This window comes from Danio rerio, chromosome 22 (assembly GCF_049306965.1).
Source record: "Danio rerio strain Tuebingen ecotype United States chromosome 22, GRCz12tu, whole genome shotgun sequence".
NCBI lineage: Eukaryota > Metazoa > Chordata > Actinopteri > Cypriniformes > Danionidae > Danio > Danio rerio.
The window spans coordinates 21857333-21873793 of record NC_133197.1 but is presented as its reverse complement, the minus strand read 5'-3'; the positions used below and the strand labels follow the sequence as shown (position 1 = coordinate 21873793).

At 34.4% G+C, this 16461-nt stretch overlaps 1 protein-coding gene across 3 annotated transcripts; it reads right to left on the bottom strand.

The window, feature by feature from the left end:
- Nucleotides 1–1962: 1962 nt before the first annotated feature.
- Nucleotides 1963–14570, bottom strand: gna15.2 (guanine nucleotide binding protein (G protein), alpha 15 (Gq class), tandem duplicate 2). Of its 3 annotated transcripts, none has more exons than XM_002667364.7 (8): nt 13988–14570; nt 11178–11341; nt 7817–8001; nt 7583–7737; nt 7318–7446; nt 3679–3808; nt 3421–3574; nt 1963–3313 (listed from the first exon to the last, which is right to left on the bottom strand). In XM_002667364.7, the coding sequence occupies exons 2-8, from the start codon at nt 11323–11325 to the stop codon at nt 3111–3113; spliced, it is 1104 nt and encodes a 367-aa protein (XP_002667410.3). In that variant the 5' UTR covers nt 11326–11341; nt 13988–14570; the 3' UTR covers nt 1963–3110. The 3 variants fall into 3 exon arrangements, with proteins under 3 accessions (XP_002667410.3, XP_073793913.1, XP_073793914.1); XM_073937812.1 differs by having other exon boundaries at nt 11191–11341; nt 13988–14070; XM_073937813.1 differs by lacking the exons at nt 1963–3313; nt 3421–3574; nt 3679–3808 and adding an exon at nt 5307–7006.
- Between the last annotated feature and the right edge of the window lie 1891 nt (nt 14571–16461).

Sequence of the window (16461 nt, the reverse complement as noted above, 5' to 3'; positions counted from 1 at the left end):
TGAGTCCATGCGGGTTCTATTTTTTGCTCTTACAACTGGGATCAATCAGGTAGTGTATGTGCACATCAGAAGTCCGATTTCCCTTTTTGGAATGAGAAAACTGATTACTGCCATATTCTGGTTTATTCATATATTCTGGTTTAAAGATTCTGCCTCTGAATAAGCATACTTTCTTACTATTTAGTAAACTAAAAGCAGACTGTGGGGATTATTATGTTTAGAATTACTGTATTTATAAAACATTTTATGCAAAGTACCCAGAATGACCTGCTACTTCTGAAGTGTGTTTCCAATTGACACTTTATTATCCCATGATGTCACGAGACATGAGTGAAATGACTCAACTAATGCTGGACAAGATGGTAAATGTAGAATTGGACACATTTTCCATCTTTGAGTTTGGGAAAAAATTGGTTGTTTTAGTTTTTGTTTTGAGTTTTACTATATAAAAATGGCTCATTATTCATTCATCCATTTTCTTTTTGGTTTAGTCCCTTTATTAATCTGGGGTCGCCATAGTGGAATGAACCGCCAACTTATCCAGCATATATTTCTCACAGCAGATGCCCTTCCAGCTGCAACCCATCAATGGGAAACATCCATACACACTCATTCACACACATACCACCATGGACAATTTAGCCTACCCAATACACCTATACCATGTCTTTGGACTTGTGGGGGAAACCCGGAGGAAACCCAGGAAGAACATGCAAACTCCATACAAAAATGCCAACTGACCTAGCTGGGGCTCGAGCCAGCGACCATCATGCTGTGAGGCGATTGTGCTACCTCAGAAGCTACTTCTGAAGTGTGTTTCTGATCGACACTTTATTATCCTATGATGTCATGACTCATGAGACATGAGTGAAATGACTTAACTAATGCTGGTAGTTCATGTGACGAGGACAAGATGGTAAATGTAGAATTGCAGAAATGGATCATGTAACTCTCTGGAACCAAGTCTGCCATGTCTCTTGGAAGTATATTTGGAAGCCAAAGGAAGCATACTGTTAACCCTCCCATTTTGCACAGATTTTCCTGTGTTTTACCAGTCTATCTCGCTATCATCCCTTTTAAGTATTTATCTATATTTTTTCCGGTATTTTTAATCTTTCTATGAAAACTGAAAGCAGCATCAAAAGAGCCGATCTCAAATGTGAAATAATTGTAAAAGCTGTTCAAAAGAGAAATGCTTTCGCTTTATTTCACATTTAATTTAACTCGAGAATTTAGTTCTTAAAAGCATATTGAAATTGATATTAAAACAGCTGCGTTCACTTCATTTCCATTAAAGCTATCCATTGAATGTTGCCCTACTTATGCAATCTATAACTCGGTCCAGTCATGTATCGATACTGACTGAATAAAGCCCTTCTTAGTAATAAAGACACTGTTTACAGATCAGCTTCTGTTCACGAGATTTGAAGAAGCATTGTTTGAAAGTAAATGAATGATTTCATTATAAATCGGTGGATTCTTAGAGTGACACTGCTGTTATCAAACAAAACAGTGGATCAAAATGAGAGATTCGCTGCTCTTCACTAAACAACTATAGTAACTTAAACTTTTACATCCTAATGTTGAACGGTATGCTTGGAAACGTGAAAACATAGCAACTTTTGGACAGCACGTTTACATTTATCAACTAACATTACATGCCTGTGTGACTATGCCAGGGGTGCTTAAACTGAAAGGTTTATGACATCATCAACCCGGTTGTATTTCGCTGTAGTATGCTCTGCTATGTTAACTATGTAAAAGGCAATTTCTCAGTTTCCATTGAACGTTGAATGTTGTAACTTTACAGATCTTGTTTATGCACACACAGCTACATTTCACACTAGGTAAAGTTTGAAATGTAAGATCGTAGTGGACCACCTCTATACATGTTGAGGCATATCTACTCATCCAAAAAGAAAAGACACTAAGCTAAGATATACAGTTATGGACTAAAACCTTTGTTTGGTACATTACATAGATTTATTTGAAGCACAGATTCTGTTTTTTTTTTCCCATCAGTATTCTTTCATTCATTCATTTCCTTTGGCTTGGTCCCTTTATTCATCAGGGGTTGCCAAAGTGGTATGAACCGCAAACTTATCCAGCATATGTTTTATGCAGTGGATGGCTGCCCTTCTAGCCACAACCCAGTACTGGGAAACACTTTTGAACTTACACTCATACACTACAGCCAATTTAGTTTTGATTCAATTCACCTGTAGCACATGTCTTTGGACTGTGGGAGAAACTGGAGCACCAGGAGGAAACCCATACGACCATGGGGAGAACATGCAAACTCCACACAGAAATGTCAAACTGGTCCAGTCGTCACTCGAACCAACAACCTTCTTGATGTGAGGTGACAGTGCTAACCACTGAGCAACCATGCCACCTTGCCATCAGTATTACTTTTTAAAACAAAAAATGGTTTGATAAACACTATATGCTTAGAAGGTGACATATTGATCGTTAGTGCAAACATATTTTGGACACATTTTCCCTCTTTGAGTTTGGGAGAAGTTCACTGTTTTAGTTTTATTTTGAATTGTACTATATAAAAAAATGGCTCATTATTCATTCATCCATTTTCTTTTTGGCTTCGTCCCTTTATTAAGCTGGGGTCGCCACAGCGGAATGTTTAACACAGCAGATGCCCTTCCAGCTGCAACCCATCAATGGGAAACATCCATACACACTCATTCACAGATGCATCACTGTGGACAATTTAGCCCACCCAATACACCTATACCATGTCTTTGGACTAGTGGGGGAAACCTGGAGGAAACCCACGGGAACACAGGAAGAACATGCATACTCCATACAAAAATGCCAACGGACCCAGCTGGAGCTCGAACCAGCAACCTTCTTGCTGTGAGGCGATTGTGCTACCTCAAAGCCTCAGGACAAACTGAGGAATCCAGAATTGTTCAGTGAAGTTCATTACAAATCTCCCTTTTTATACAATAAACTAAGTTTACCTTATAAATATAGATCATTTATCAATTAACCCAGCATTTTGGTCAAGTCAATAAAAAGTGTTTTTCAGTGCACAGTGGATTGACGTTAAAATCAATGCAGTGTAATTCCAAAAACATAAATGTGCCTATTTATGCCATCTCAAAGTCCTGTAAGGCCTTGAGGAGGAGAATGTCTTTCACGTCAGAGAAGACGCTCCGGATGTTATTTGTGTCCGTGGCGCAGGTGTAGTGAAAGTAGACGTTTTTGGAACTCTTTGTCTCAGAGGAATACGCGTTGTGGGTATATAATTCTTTGATGAACTGAATGGCATCCTGACCGTTCCGAGGTTTTCCTGGGGGTGGCGCCAAAACCGTAGAAAAAAAGCAAGAAAGAGTGAATCAGGAACAGAAAACGTAATCATTTTGTATTTCACTTCGTTTAATGTGTGCACCAAACTACCTTTAAATTCCGGAAAGTAGGATTTCAGATTTGAAAACTGAATCTTCTCTTCTAGGATGTCTATTTTGTTCAAGAAAAGGATGACGGAGGAATAAGCAAACCACTTTGAGTGGATGGTTGTGTAGAACAGAGATAAACTCTCCAGCATGCGGTTCTGGAAAGAAAGAGAAGAGCAAACGAAAAAAAAAAACTGTTTATCAATATTATACATAAAGGGCAGGAGAAATACACTATGATAGGAAAGATACAGAATCTTACGTCTTTGTTATTCTCCTCAAGACGCTGGTCGTATTCACTAAGGGAGGCCACAAATATGAGTGACGTCACATTCTCAAAGCAATGGATCCACTTTTTTCTCTGTCCTCGCTGACCACCGACATCTACAATCCTGAAAAGAGTTGAGTTTTTATCCGCTTCTCTATTTGGTCTATGGTGGTTAGTTGTGCCATTGATCTGGATTACTGACACAAACTCACAGACGGATGCCAATGTAAATGCATGTGTTTTTTTATCGCAGTGTTTTATTTGTCTTTTAAATATGTATGCTATCTTAGACCTCAAGTTCTTTTTCTCTACTTTTAAAGGGGCAGTTCACACTAAAATTAAGATGACTACTGACATCCAAAATACTATGGATGTCAGTAGCTACGTTTCCATCCACCTATTTTTTATGCGCATAAGAATTGGTTGATGGAAACGGCAAGATGTGCATAAGTTTTGAAAATGAGCATAAGAAACGTACGCGCATAACTGAGGATAAATTTTTATTCAATAAGAGAAGATGCGCATAAACTACGATGGAAAAACTTTTGCCGAACAAACTCCAGTATGTGCATAAAATATGTAATTTTGTTATGAGATCATGTGATGATATAAATGGCCAGACTGGCAGGCTGAGCACATTGTAAAACATGTAAAATGTTGTTTTGGTCATTCTAAAATGCCATTATTAATGTTATTATATTATTAATCACCTCCAAAATTCCCAAGAGCGTTTGTTCTCCACGTCTGACACCTTTAAACGCCACCACATGTTCATTGCATGTCGGCATACTGTCTTCTGATGCGCAAGTCATTTATTAAATAAAGAAAAGATTCACGCAACTTCTTCTACCACAAGAAATTCTGTTTTTACTTTTGATATTTGGCGCCAGTTAATCAGGAAGTTACTATTTTGTTCTTTTTGACTCATTGGGTGGAAACGCTGCTTTTTTTGCCTGTCTTTCATGCAATACCAGCTATGCGCATACATTTAATTCACATCTTTGGATGGAAAATAGCTAGTAACTTTTTTTTTTTTTCCAAAATTCTTCTCTATCTTTTAGGGGTGTCAAACTTACTTTCTGGAGGACCGCAGCCCTGCACAGTTTAGTTGCACACTTGCAGTACCTGTATATTTCAAACGAGCCCGTGTTTAATTAGGGTTGGAACAAAACTAGAGAGCTGCTGCCTTCCAGGAACTGAGTTTGGAACCTGCTCTTTAGAAGTTTACTAAAAGAAACACAAACAGGTTTGGAACTTGTAATTTTCCAGGTAAACTAGCCCTTTAATTAAATTCTATTCATCATTTTTAACTGCTTTTTGTTTCTCTCAGAGAAAACGTTTGGAAGTTTTTTGCTTATAATATTAAAATTTAACATTTCTTTTGTCTCCTTCTGCTTGTATCTTTGTCTGTGTTCAAACTAATTGATTTCTTTTTTGTACAAAAAAAGAAAATTATACATTTCATTTATACATTCTAGTTTGAGGCGACACAGTGGCGAAGCAGGTAGTGCTGTCACGTCACAGCAAGAATGTTGTTGCAATGATCACATCTTTTTAAAGTCCTTCCTGTGATTTGTAATGACCCAAGATAACGTCATGAATAAAAGTGAAGTGAAGCATCTGATGCTGGTAGGTCATGTTATAACAACAGATAGCAAATGTAGTATGTCTGGATTCCATTCACACTAGTCATATTTTACACTCTAGACTCAAAAATGTGAGGTTTTCATACAACATTAGCACAAAGATGAGCAAATCTAGTGTTGGGTTAATTATTTTCAGTTCAATTTAAAGGACATTTTTTAACCCAATAGTTCCATATTTTACTTTTTTCAGTCTAGAGTAAAGATTTCACTTTTCTGACTGTCATGAAGATCTTTGTCAGGTCTTTTCTTTGCATTGGCTGAAGGTTTGGATTTTTTTATTCTTGTTTCCTGGTTGGCTGGATTATGTTTTTTTTTTTTTTTGACTGCAAATTGATCCTCTCTTCTCCTGTTCCCTGCCATTGTGTGACAAACAGACTTTGGACCTTTAGACCAATAATGTAGATTAAAGGGTAATGTTGTCTGACTGCATTGAATAGCAAGACCTCTGTGTTTTATCAGGTGCTAAATGTATTTGATTTGTATTGCCTGTAAGTGTTTTTTCAGAAAAAATTGGACAGTATGGAAAATGCAAAAAAAAAGAAAAAAAAAAAGAATGAAGTGATTTCTAAATTAACACATTTTTTAAAAAGTTGCACCAATTTACCACTTTGTTATGTTGCTATTCCTTTTCACAACACTTTAAAAGATGTTTAAGGACTGAAGACACCAAATGATGAAGAGTTGCAGGTGCAATTTTGTCCCATTCTTTCTGCAAACAAGTCTTAAGGTGGGCAACAGTATGGGGTCTTCATTGTCGCATTTTGTGCTTCAAAATGCACCACACATTCTCTATTGGATAACAGATCGGGACTGTAAACAGGTCAGTCAAGTACCTGTATCCTTTTCCTCTGCAGCCAGGACTTTGTAATGTGTGCAGAATGTGGTTTTGCATTGTCTTGTTGACATGTCCATGGGCATCCCTGGAAATGAAGGCAGCCTACTGTGCTTCAACATTTCTATGTACTTTTCAGCATTAATGGTGCTATCACAGAAGTGAAGGTTACCACTGACCCAACCCAACACCATGACAGAACCTGGCTTTTGTACTTGTTGCTGGTAATAGTCTGATCCTTTTTTTCTTTGGTCTGGAGCAACAGCATCCATTTCTCCATACCTGACCCAAAAAACTTCTGACAATAATACTAGTATCCACTGTTTGATGGTCCATCCCAAACACCTTCGAGCCCAGAAAAGTTAATGGCACTTCTGGACACTGTTAACATAGGGCTTCCTTTTGGCACAGTGCAGTTTTAACTGGCATTTGTGGATGTAACCTTGTATTCTGGTGCTTGACAAAGGTTTGCCAAAGTAGTCCTGAGCCCATGTAGTACTTATAGATGAATGACGATTCTTGGTGCAGTGCTGCCTGAGGGATCGGAGATCACGTTTGTTTAGCGAAGGCTTGTGCCCTTGTCCTTTATGCACTGAAACTCCTCTAGATTCCTTGAATCTTGTAATTATGTTATGCTCTGTTGAAAATGAAATATTCAAATGTCTTCCTATCTTTCTTTGGGGAACATTGTTTTTAAACTTTTCAAATATTTTCTCAGGTATTTGTTGGCAAACTTGCGATCTTCGGCCCATCTTTGCTTCTGAAGGTCTAGACCTTTCTTGGGTGCCGCTTTTGTACCAAATCATAATTACAATCTCCTACAATCTCCTGTTGACAATGACTCCTGTTTTTTTTGCAAGAACAAAAATTGTAATTGTAATGTTTATTTAAAAAAAATAATAAATAAAAATCAGGAGGAACACATTAAATATTGTTTATTGTATTGTCTGCAATGAAATACTATTCAAAGTAAATTTAGAAAATCACTATCTTTTTTAATTGTGTTTTCCATACTGTCCCAACTTTGTCCAATTTGGGGTTGTATATGAATTAAGACCTAAATATTTTACTTTAATGTATCACAGAAAAAAATAATTGTTTCTTTCTGCCAGCATGATTTACGTTATTATTGGCTTTAGTTGTTCATCCCCTTACCTGAGAATCATCTTCTCGAAATTGAAGCTATGATCTGTGATGCCACTAGTGGGGAATCGGACCTGAAGAATATCTTGATTTGTAGGGATATAGATATCAGCTGCGATGCGGTCCAAGTTACTAAGAAAGCTTTAAAAAAACATATATTGGTATAAAATTGCATATGAAGGCCTTATTTTCATAATATTCATTGTGAAGCGATGTTACAGCATCAGGAAAGTAGACAAAGGTTCAGGGGCTGACAGGAACTGTTAAACACACTTACTATTTAGTTGAGTCCAGTAGCTGATACTCTCTGCGCCGACTGTAGCAACTCTTAATACCTTTGTCTGCCCATAGATGACGAATAGCCTCTACGTAACTTCTCTGCAACTTTGTTATCTTATGTGGGTCTTGATCCTGGAACCATGTTGCATAAACCTGATAATACAGACTTAATGAGACTGACAATACAGTACAGAAACTAGATATCTTTCATCTTTTTCACTTATTAAATCACCTCGCTCTGTGGATTGGCGTAAGGAATCTTTAGCTCGCTCATGGCTTCTGTCATTGCTTGCATAGACTTGAAGATGTTCTGGTACACCAGTTTGGTGAAAACATGCCTCTCGTCATCTGAGAAGCCCTGTCCATGAATAATTCTCATCTGCTTCAGAAAGGTTGTCTTTCCACTTTCTCCAGAACCTAAATGAAAGCAAAAAAGTCATTTAACAATGCTTTAACTAAAAGTTCTTGTTGATTCAAAATAAAAAATTTAATGGCAACCTGCAATTTGAGAGTCGTAAAAACATCCAGGCAATACGAAGTCATACCTGTGGGTAATGATTTCCTGAGTTTCCACCGTCACTCTGTGTTAATGTTCATTTTAAAGTTTTGCATGAGAAAGTAGTGAAAAAAATGCCAAATTTAGAGTTGAGGTGGTTTACGACTGAGAAAAGAGGTTTACATTCCACTTTTTATAAAAATTACTTTTATTTTACAAGTCATCTAGAGATAAACAGTTGAGTTTTACCATTTTTTAAAATTTATTTAGCCAATCTTTGTGTATCAAAGGAGCACTTATAGCTTAGCTTAGCATAAATTATTGAATCAGATTAGACCATTAGCATCAAAAACGTTTTTATTAAAATTTTCTTATTTAAATGTTGACTCTTCTGTAGTTACATTGTGTACAAAAGGCAATATAAAATAAAAATGTGCTATGTTCTAAGCCTATATGGCTAGGCATTGTACTCTCATTCCAGCCTGGAAAATAGCAACTTTTAATTTCCCACCAGTCTTATGGACATGATGTACTGTAACTACTGAAGACTAAAACTTCACAAAATAAATTAGACTTTTACTGTTACTAAGTTACAATACTACAGTCGACTCAAACAAGATGGAAAAGCACCTATTTCACATTCCTGAATTCAAAAAGAATGACAATAACATTCAGTTTCTTGTATAGTTGGATTGTTTCACTACAAACGTGGTCAATATATCTTTAGTTTGTATCCATGGATACTTACCTGAATGTTAATTATTTATTTCTTGACTTTTACATTAGAGTCTGGTAACACTACTGGTCAAAAGTTTGGGATAAGTTTTTTTTTAAATTATTAATTTTATTTAAAAATTTAAAAAAGGCGGCATTTATTAAATGTAAAAAATGTTATATAGTCAAATAGTTATTTTTTAAAAATATTTATTAATTATCTATTGGATGTGAAATGATTGAAATGATTACTCCAGTCTTTATTCCTTTTAATACTATTAAAATTAATAACATTATTATTGATAATAATAATTAATATTAGAGTGATTTCTGAAGGATCATGTGACTAAAGACTGCAGTATAAAGCTGACTATTCATCGTTAAAAGCACTGGAATAAATTATAAAATTAAATTATAAACTACTTTTGAACAGTTATGGCAAGGCAGTGGTGCAGAAGGTAGTGCTGTCGCCTCACAGCAAGAAGGTTGCTGGGTCGCTGGTTCAAACCTCGGCTCAGTTGGCGTTTCTGTGTGGAGTTTGCATGTTCTCCCTGCCTTCGTGTGGGTTTGCTCCGGGTGCTCCGGTTTCCCCCACAGTCCAAAGACATGTGGTACAGGTGAATTGGGTAGGCTAAATTGTCAGTAGTGTGTGTGGATGTTTCCCAGAGATGGGTTGCGGCTGGAAGGGCATCCGCTGTGTAAAAACTTGCTGGATAAGTTGGTGGTTCATTCCGCTGTGGCAACCCTTGGTTAAGGGACTAAGCCGACAAGAAAATGTATGAATGATGTGTGTATATATATATATATATATATATATATATATATATATATATATATATATATTTATTTATTTATTTTTTTGATGAACCTTGGTGAGCAGGATAAGCTTATTTTAAAACATAGTAGTAAAATGGTAGTGTATATAACATATAAAAAAACATATATCCACAATTATTAGTTATTATGTTGGCTTGAGAAAGCCAACATACTGTTATACTACTCTGTCCTTGAAAACAAACGTATCTCCTCCTAGGCCGTTTATGCCACAAGGCCCAAATGTGGTCAAAATGTGCTTTCTGCATTTAAGATTGTTGCTATATCTCCTCATGCCTGTAAGACTTATAATTTTATAAATAAAAAATGTTAAATATTAAATTTTTATAATCCGTACATATAAAAAAATTATACAAGCCTCAAATTTGGCCAAAAGCTGTATTTAGATGCGTTAGATTTTGTTGCTATATCTTTAAGGTTTATCAGACTTATAGTTTTCCAATAAATAATTTTTAAGCATTATTTTTCTCAAAATATGACTAGCCATTTTTGACTTAAACTCAATATTTTTTACTGATATGGCAAGCCATTATTGCATGTATCACCTTCACACTTATTAAGCATTGTATTTTCAAAAAAATACAGCAAGCCATTTTTACATAATGTTCATTCCCTTAGTCCCTTTATTAATCAGGGGTCGCCACAACGGAATGAACCGCTAACTTATCCAGCATTTGTTTTACACAACGAATGTCCTTCCAGCCCAAAACCAGGAATACATAATGTTCAAGTCCAGTTTTTGCACTCATAAAGACTGTCATAGAAACATCGGGGTTCATTAAGATCACTCATATTGCCAAGAAGCTTTGATGTATCATCTCTAACCTGTCAAATGTCCCCATAGCAATAAAACAGTAAAACCTAGCAAATATTTAAAAATAGCAATATCTCTACATCAGAACATCTTAGGGACCTGGGCATTGGCTTGTTTGACTCATGCTAGCAAATGAGACTTCCTGTGTACTTTGCATGGTAACAATGATAATGGAAGCCAAGTGCTAAAAACGATTAGCTACATGCTATGAATGATTATCTAAATGCAATAACATATGCTAGGAATGCCTACTAAGTTTTAGCATTTGATCAAACATGTACACGAGCATTACCATTTAGCAACTAGTTAGCAACCACCTAACAATGCCATAAACATTTGACTTTCTCAAGCCAACATCAAAGTTTATCAATGAACTTTAGGTTCATGTATGTCATATGGAAATGTATGATTTTCAAATATAAAGTAGTTCAATATTGAACCAATTGACATGGAAACACAGGTAGACTTAAAAAAAAAAAAGCATTTCATAAAGAGGAACTTGAGTCGCATCTATTGAAATGACCTCAACCAGAAAAGTGAAGTTAGTTTTGAGAACTAAATGTTTAATCAGCTCTTAGATCATCAGGAATGTTTCCTCAAAATATGACCCAAATCCAAAAATTACATTAACAGACATAACATTTAATGCGCTGAATAAATTCATTTCAGACAAAGAAAATAAGAGTTTATCTTATTCCATTTCTTTTATGTCTTTGCAAGTTTTTAAAAACTCACCTAATAAAAGCACCTTAATTTCTTTTCTTTGTTGTTTCTTCTGCTCCTGAAGAATTCGTTTGATTTCATTATTTATGTCGATGGCATTCTTCTCTTCTTCAGACAAGAACCAGACAATACATGGACAGGTGTAGTAGTAATGACCCATTTCAGAGACAGAGTCACTACAAAAACAACAGTAAATCATATATTTAATTGTTTATTAGGATATCCAGCATGTTTGTAAATTCTGCATCTCAAGCACAAAATAGTGGAAATCTCAACTCTGTTAGCTTAAGTTTTTTTAGTAACAAAATCTCCAATTACAAAATGTTCCAATTACATTTTAATTTAAATGTTAAATTACATTAAATCATTTTTAGTTTGCTGTAAGTCGTACATCGTCTGTTAGGAAAATTAATAGAAAATGACTGAAATGTACCAGCAATCCTGGAGTGAGTCATATATAGCCTATAGAATGCAATCCTAATATTTCAAAAGAGGTTTAACAGTGCAAGTCATTGTCAAAATTACTGTGATAGCCAATTTGATTAGAGAAAATAGACTTTAGGTTACTGTTCATAGAAGTGACCTGGGATTTCGGTTTGAGGAAGGTTTAAAGAAATAGTATTTGACCATTTTTTTATAGATGCAAATGTACAAAGTAGTACAAGCAATGCAAACTTGACAGTTTTTGATTAAAATGTATTCTGCATCACAAACACAAAATGGTGGAAAATGGCAAATGTTAGTAGTTATAAAAACTTTAACATTAGTCTAAGTTAAACAACATTTAATAACATAATCGAATGTTCTAATTACATTTTACTTGACATGTTAAATTACATTAAACATTTTTAATTTGCTGTAAATTGTTCATTGTTGTCTGTCATTAGATATTAAGGAAAATTAATGGAAAATTACTTAAAATGTCAAAAAAAAAAAAAAAATTGGCACACTGCCATTTTAGCTCTCAATTTTTTTTAATGCAAAAATGTTTCGACCTACATGATCAGGTTAAACAGGACAATTGGAAAACTCAAGAAATAGTCAAGCTCTGTTCCTCACAACTGCAAACAATAATCACACCAGCCAACCAACGACACAGTGAACAAGGGGAAAAAACCAAAACAAATACACACATACAACAAAATATATATGACAACATAATACATACAATTACAAAAACGATTTCAAAACAAAATCCAAATTTAAACTCCAGCGGAAACAAAGTATTCAGTGTACACACCTGCAAACAATAATCACATCAATCAACCAACAGGCCAGTAACGGAATACATATGACAATATGAGATACATACATACAATTACAGAGAAGAAGGTGATGTGTAGAGCTTGACTATTTCTTGAGTTCTTCAATTGTCCAATTGTCTTGCTTAACCTGATGAAGACCATCTAAATTGAGAGCTAAAGTGGCAGTGTGCCAATTTTCTTTTGACCTTTTGCCACAGTGTTTGTTTTTGATCGAGCACCTGCCTTTGAGAATCCCAGATGTGTGCATATTTCTGTTTTTTGTTGCTAAATGACTAAAATGTATGTCCTAGAATAAGTCATATATAGCCTATAGATTGCTAGCTTGACAGAGATTTATTTTTAACTGTGTTGGGGAAAAAAGTAATATATTACAATCTGTAGTTAAAAAAAAAACATAACTCTCTCTCTCTCTCTATATATATATATATATAGCTTATATATATATATATATATATATATATATATATATATGCTTTAAACAACAAATACATGACAATAGAACAAATAGAACAAAAGTTTCTATAGCACTATTCAAAAAAAGTAAGTGTTCAGTTCCTTATAAACAAAGTAAAACAGTTTTTTTTGTTGGAAAATTTACACTTATGAATTTGAAACTTAATCAACAAAAGAAATAGATTAATAACAAAAACTTCATTATTCAGATAATTAAAATATACAAAATTTCCGTTTTTAAAATGCTAATTAAAATGAAAGAAACCATCATACCAAAGCTTTTTAACATAACCACAGTGCCAAAAGATTGGTGTTTCCAAATGCAAAGAACAAAAAGAGCAATTTTTGTCAATATCCTTTTTAAATTTACTGAGAAAATGTTTAACCGGATAGAATTTATGAATTAGTGTAAAAGATATTTCTTTTATCTTACTTATCAATCTTGACCTGAGATATTTAAAAAGAGGTTTAACAGTGCTCGTCTATGTCAATACTACTGGCAAAGTCAATGGGATTAGAGAAGATGGGCTTTAGGTTACTGTTCATAGAAGTGAAGTAAGATTTCGGTTTGAGGAAATATTTAAAAAATTGTATGTGACCATCTTTATAGATTCAAATGTACAAAAAATGGTACAAGCAGTGCAAACTTGATAGTTTTCCATTAAAATGTATTATGTAGACTATTTATAATGTTACTTTAGGTCACATATGAGGATAAAAACAATAAAACTGTTAACGATTACAATTGGCTTAAGAGTAATAATGAAAATTTGCAAATTGCAACCAGCAGAACCTGGAATATATATATATATATATATATATATATATATATATATATATATATATATATATATATATATATATATATATATATATATATATAATAAACATACCCATAAAACTGGTTTGTTCAAGTCTTTTACAAGACTTTACAATATTATGGGTGGATCCTAACCACTGTGTAAATTTTGCTCTAGTCTTTCTGTGCTAAAATATATGAGTCTGAGTCTAATGAAAAGAAATTAAAAATATTTGGAAACCAACCGAACAATCAGACATACATTACTGTATTAAATAACTATAAAACAGCGTTAAATGTCTCACCTTCATTCGTCAAAACCACCGAGTGAAAGGGAAGACATAATCCATCTTCCGTGAAGTGAACAGCGGCTGTGCCAACAGTGAGTGTTATGTCATTTGCGTCACGTTGGTTCACTTGGCTACAGTACAAACTAGTCAAGCTTCCCGAAAGTCTTTAATGCATAACATGCAGGGTATGTAAGCCAGAGGAATGCGCCCTGACGTTATTCCTCAGGTTACGAACTACCGTTTACAGTGGCACGCATGTTTTTAACTTAAAAGTGCTTTTTACAAAATGTTGATTTATTATAGACCTATGGTTTCTTTCATTTTAATGTATTTATTTAGCATTTCATTAAGAAGGTATTTTTATTCAATTTGAGGATGTAAATTGACAATACTGTGTCAGCTTTTGTGGAGTTATTTGCTATCTCTCATGCTCTCTCTGTGGGTTTGTGTTTATGAAAACACAAATGTGTTTAATGACATGGTATGACAGTGTTACAATGTTGATGTGGTAGGCTATATGAGGACATGGCTTTTGTCCTCATCATTTAAAATACTTTTTAAATCCTACTTAACAACATTTTTTCATTCAAATGTTGCCACGGGCTTCCTGTAAGAGTTGGTTTTAAGGGTAGAGTAAGGCAATTTAATAGGCAGTTTTACAGTATAAAATACATTATGCCTATGAATTGTGGGCCCCATAAATAGCATACTTAAACATGTGTGAGTGAGTGTGTGTTTACAGATTGATGTCAATTTGGCACTATTGAATAACTGAAGTGTCAACCCATGCGTCCTCTGCACTTATTGGTGATTTTTCCCCTTAAATTTTGAGGCATGGTGCATGAATTTATTAGCATAACATTTACAATTTACATCACCCCTTCTGTGTTATGACTATGGTTACAGCCAAACAGTGACAGTTGCATTATATGTTTTCTTTAATGAAAGCAACATTTAAATGAGAGAAAGTCAATCAGCAAACAATGGATAGTTTACTTTAATTTATTACCCAGCACTCTCTCTCTCTCTCTCTCTCTCTCTCTCTCTCTGTGTGTGTGTGTGTGTGTGTATGTGTGTGTGTGTGTGTGTGTGTATGTATTTACATAGACAACAGTTCTGTCTGGTTCTTAAATCTAATTGGCTGATAGCCTTGTAATATTCTGCAAATAACAGGACTGGTCCAGGTCTTCCCTCTTCACCTTTGTGTTTTACTCCGCCCACATACAGCAACAAGCAGAGGACACTCTACAGTTTGACAAATATTGCTGCTGTTGGCAGTGGTGTACTCCTAAAAAATGGTGGTGTACTATTATCCACCCAACCCAAATTTAAAATAAAAGTATAAAAAATAAACATTTTTTCCATCATGAACTGAACAAATGTAATTTCCAGCACATCTCAATATACAGCTTATTTCAAAATGAAATAAATGATGGCAGTCAAACATTGTCTAAGATCATTTTTATATCTAGTTTAACCAATCTTTCCACAATATATATAATAAGTATACATTTGTCAATAAAATAAATTGGTTGTATGCTGAACTGTACACCTGTCACACTCTAAAATTTAATATTTATTTGGTTAAGAGCTTATTAAAAATAAAAAAAAACTAAATTTGTAAATTAAATAGAGCATGAACTTATATATTGTGAACACACTTTTAATGTGTGATGACAACTTTTTATATATTTTTTCAAAACGTGTGTGGTGGTGGAAATGACATTTCCACAGTTTATTGTGAAAAAATCAAAAATAGCTTCACCGATTAGCTTTGAATTGATATTAGCCTTTCATGTATACAAGACAATCTCATTTACCTTCATTTCGTTTGGTTTTTAAAAACATCTTTGAAGGTAAACATGTTTGGAAATGACTTGTATAAAATGTATTTGCTAATCAAGCAATATTTACCTTGATTTTTCTTCAAGTGTTGTTCATAAAAATGCAAATTCCCTCCATCTTGAACATGTTCTCAGATGGCACTATTCATTTTCATAGAAACCACCTAAATAATCTTTCATACAAACTTTTAAAGTGACATTACAGTGTTGTGGTGGAAATGACACTCATACTGTGCGACAGCTGTATTTTGTATAAAAAATAATATTGCTAATAGTCTCAAAGTAATAACTATAAAATATTTTATTTATTTCACTAGCGCTTAATTAAGATACATTAATAGATACCAGATAAATAATATTTTAAAATGGTATTTTCATTGTTGAAGTTTAAAACTCTGGGGGCTCTATTTTGATGGTCCATGCGCAGAGTGCAAAACGCAGGGCGCAAACGCTTTCAGGGCGTTACAGAACACATTTGTGCTAATTTAAGGACGGGAAAATCTGCTTTGCGCCGCGGCGCATGGTCTAAAATGGTTGAGTTTATTTTCTTAATCAGTTATAGGTGTGTTTTGAGAATAAACCAATTAGATTCTCATCTCCCATTCCCTTTAAGAGCCACACAGCAAATTCATCTGAGTTAAATTC

Coding starts and splice junctions, on each gene's coding strand:
- gna15.2 (XM_002667364.7), bottom strand. CDS start 11,325: ATGGGTCATTACTACTACACCTGTCCATGTATTGTCTGGTTCTTGTCT. Junction 7,738..7,816: donor ACGCCAATCCACAGAGCGAG/GTGATTTAATAA, acceptor CTGTATTATCAG/GTTTATGCAACATGGTTCCA. Junction 7,447..7,582: donor CTACTGGACTCAACTAAATA/GTAAGTGTGTTT, acceptor GTTTTTTTAAAG/CTTTCTTAGTAACTTGGACC.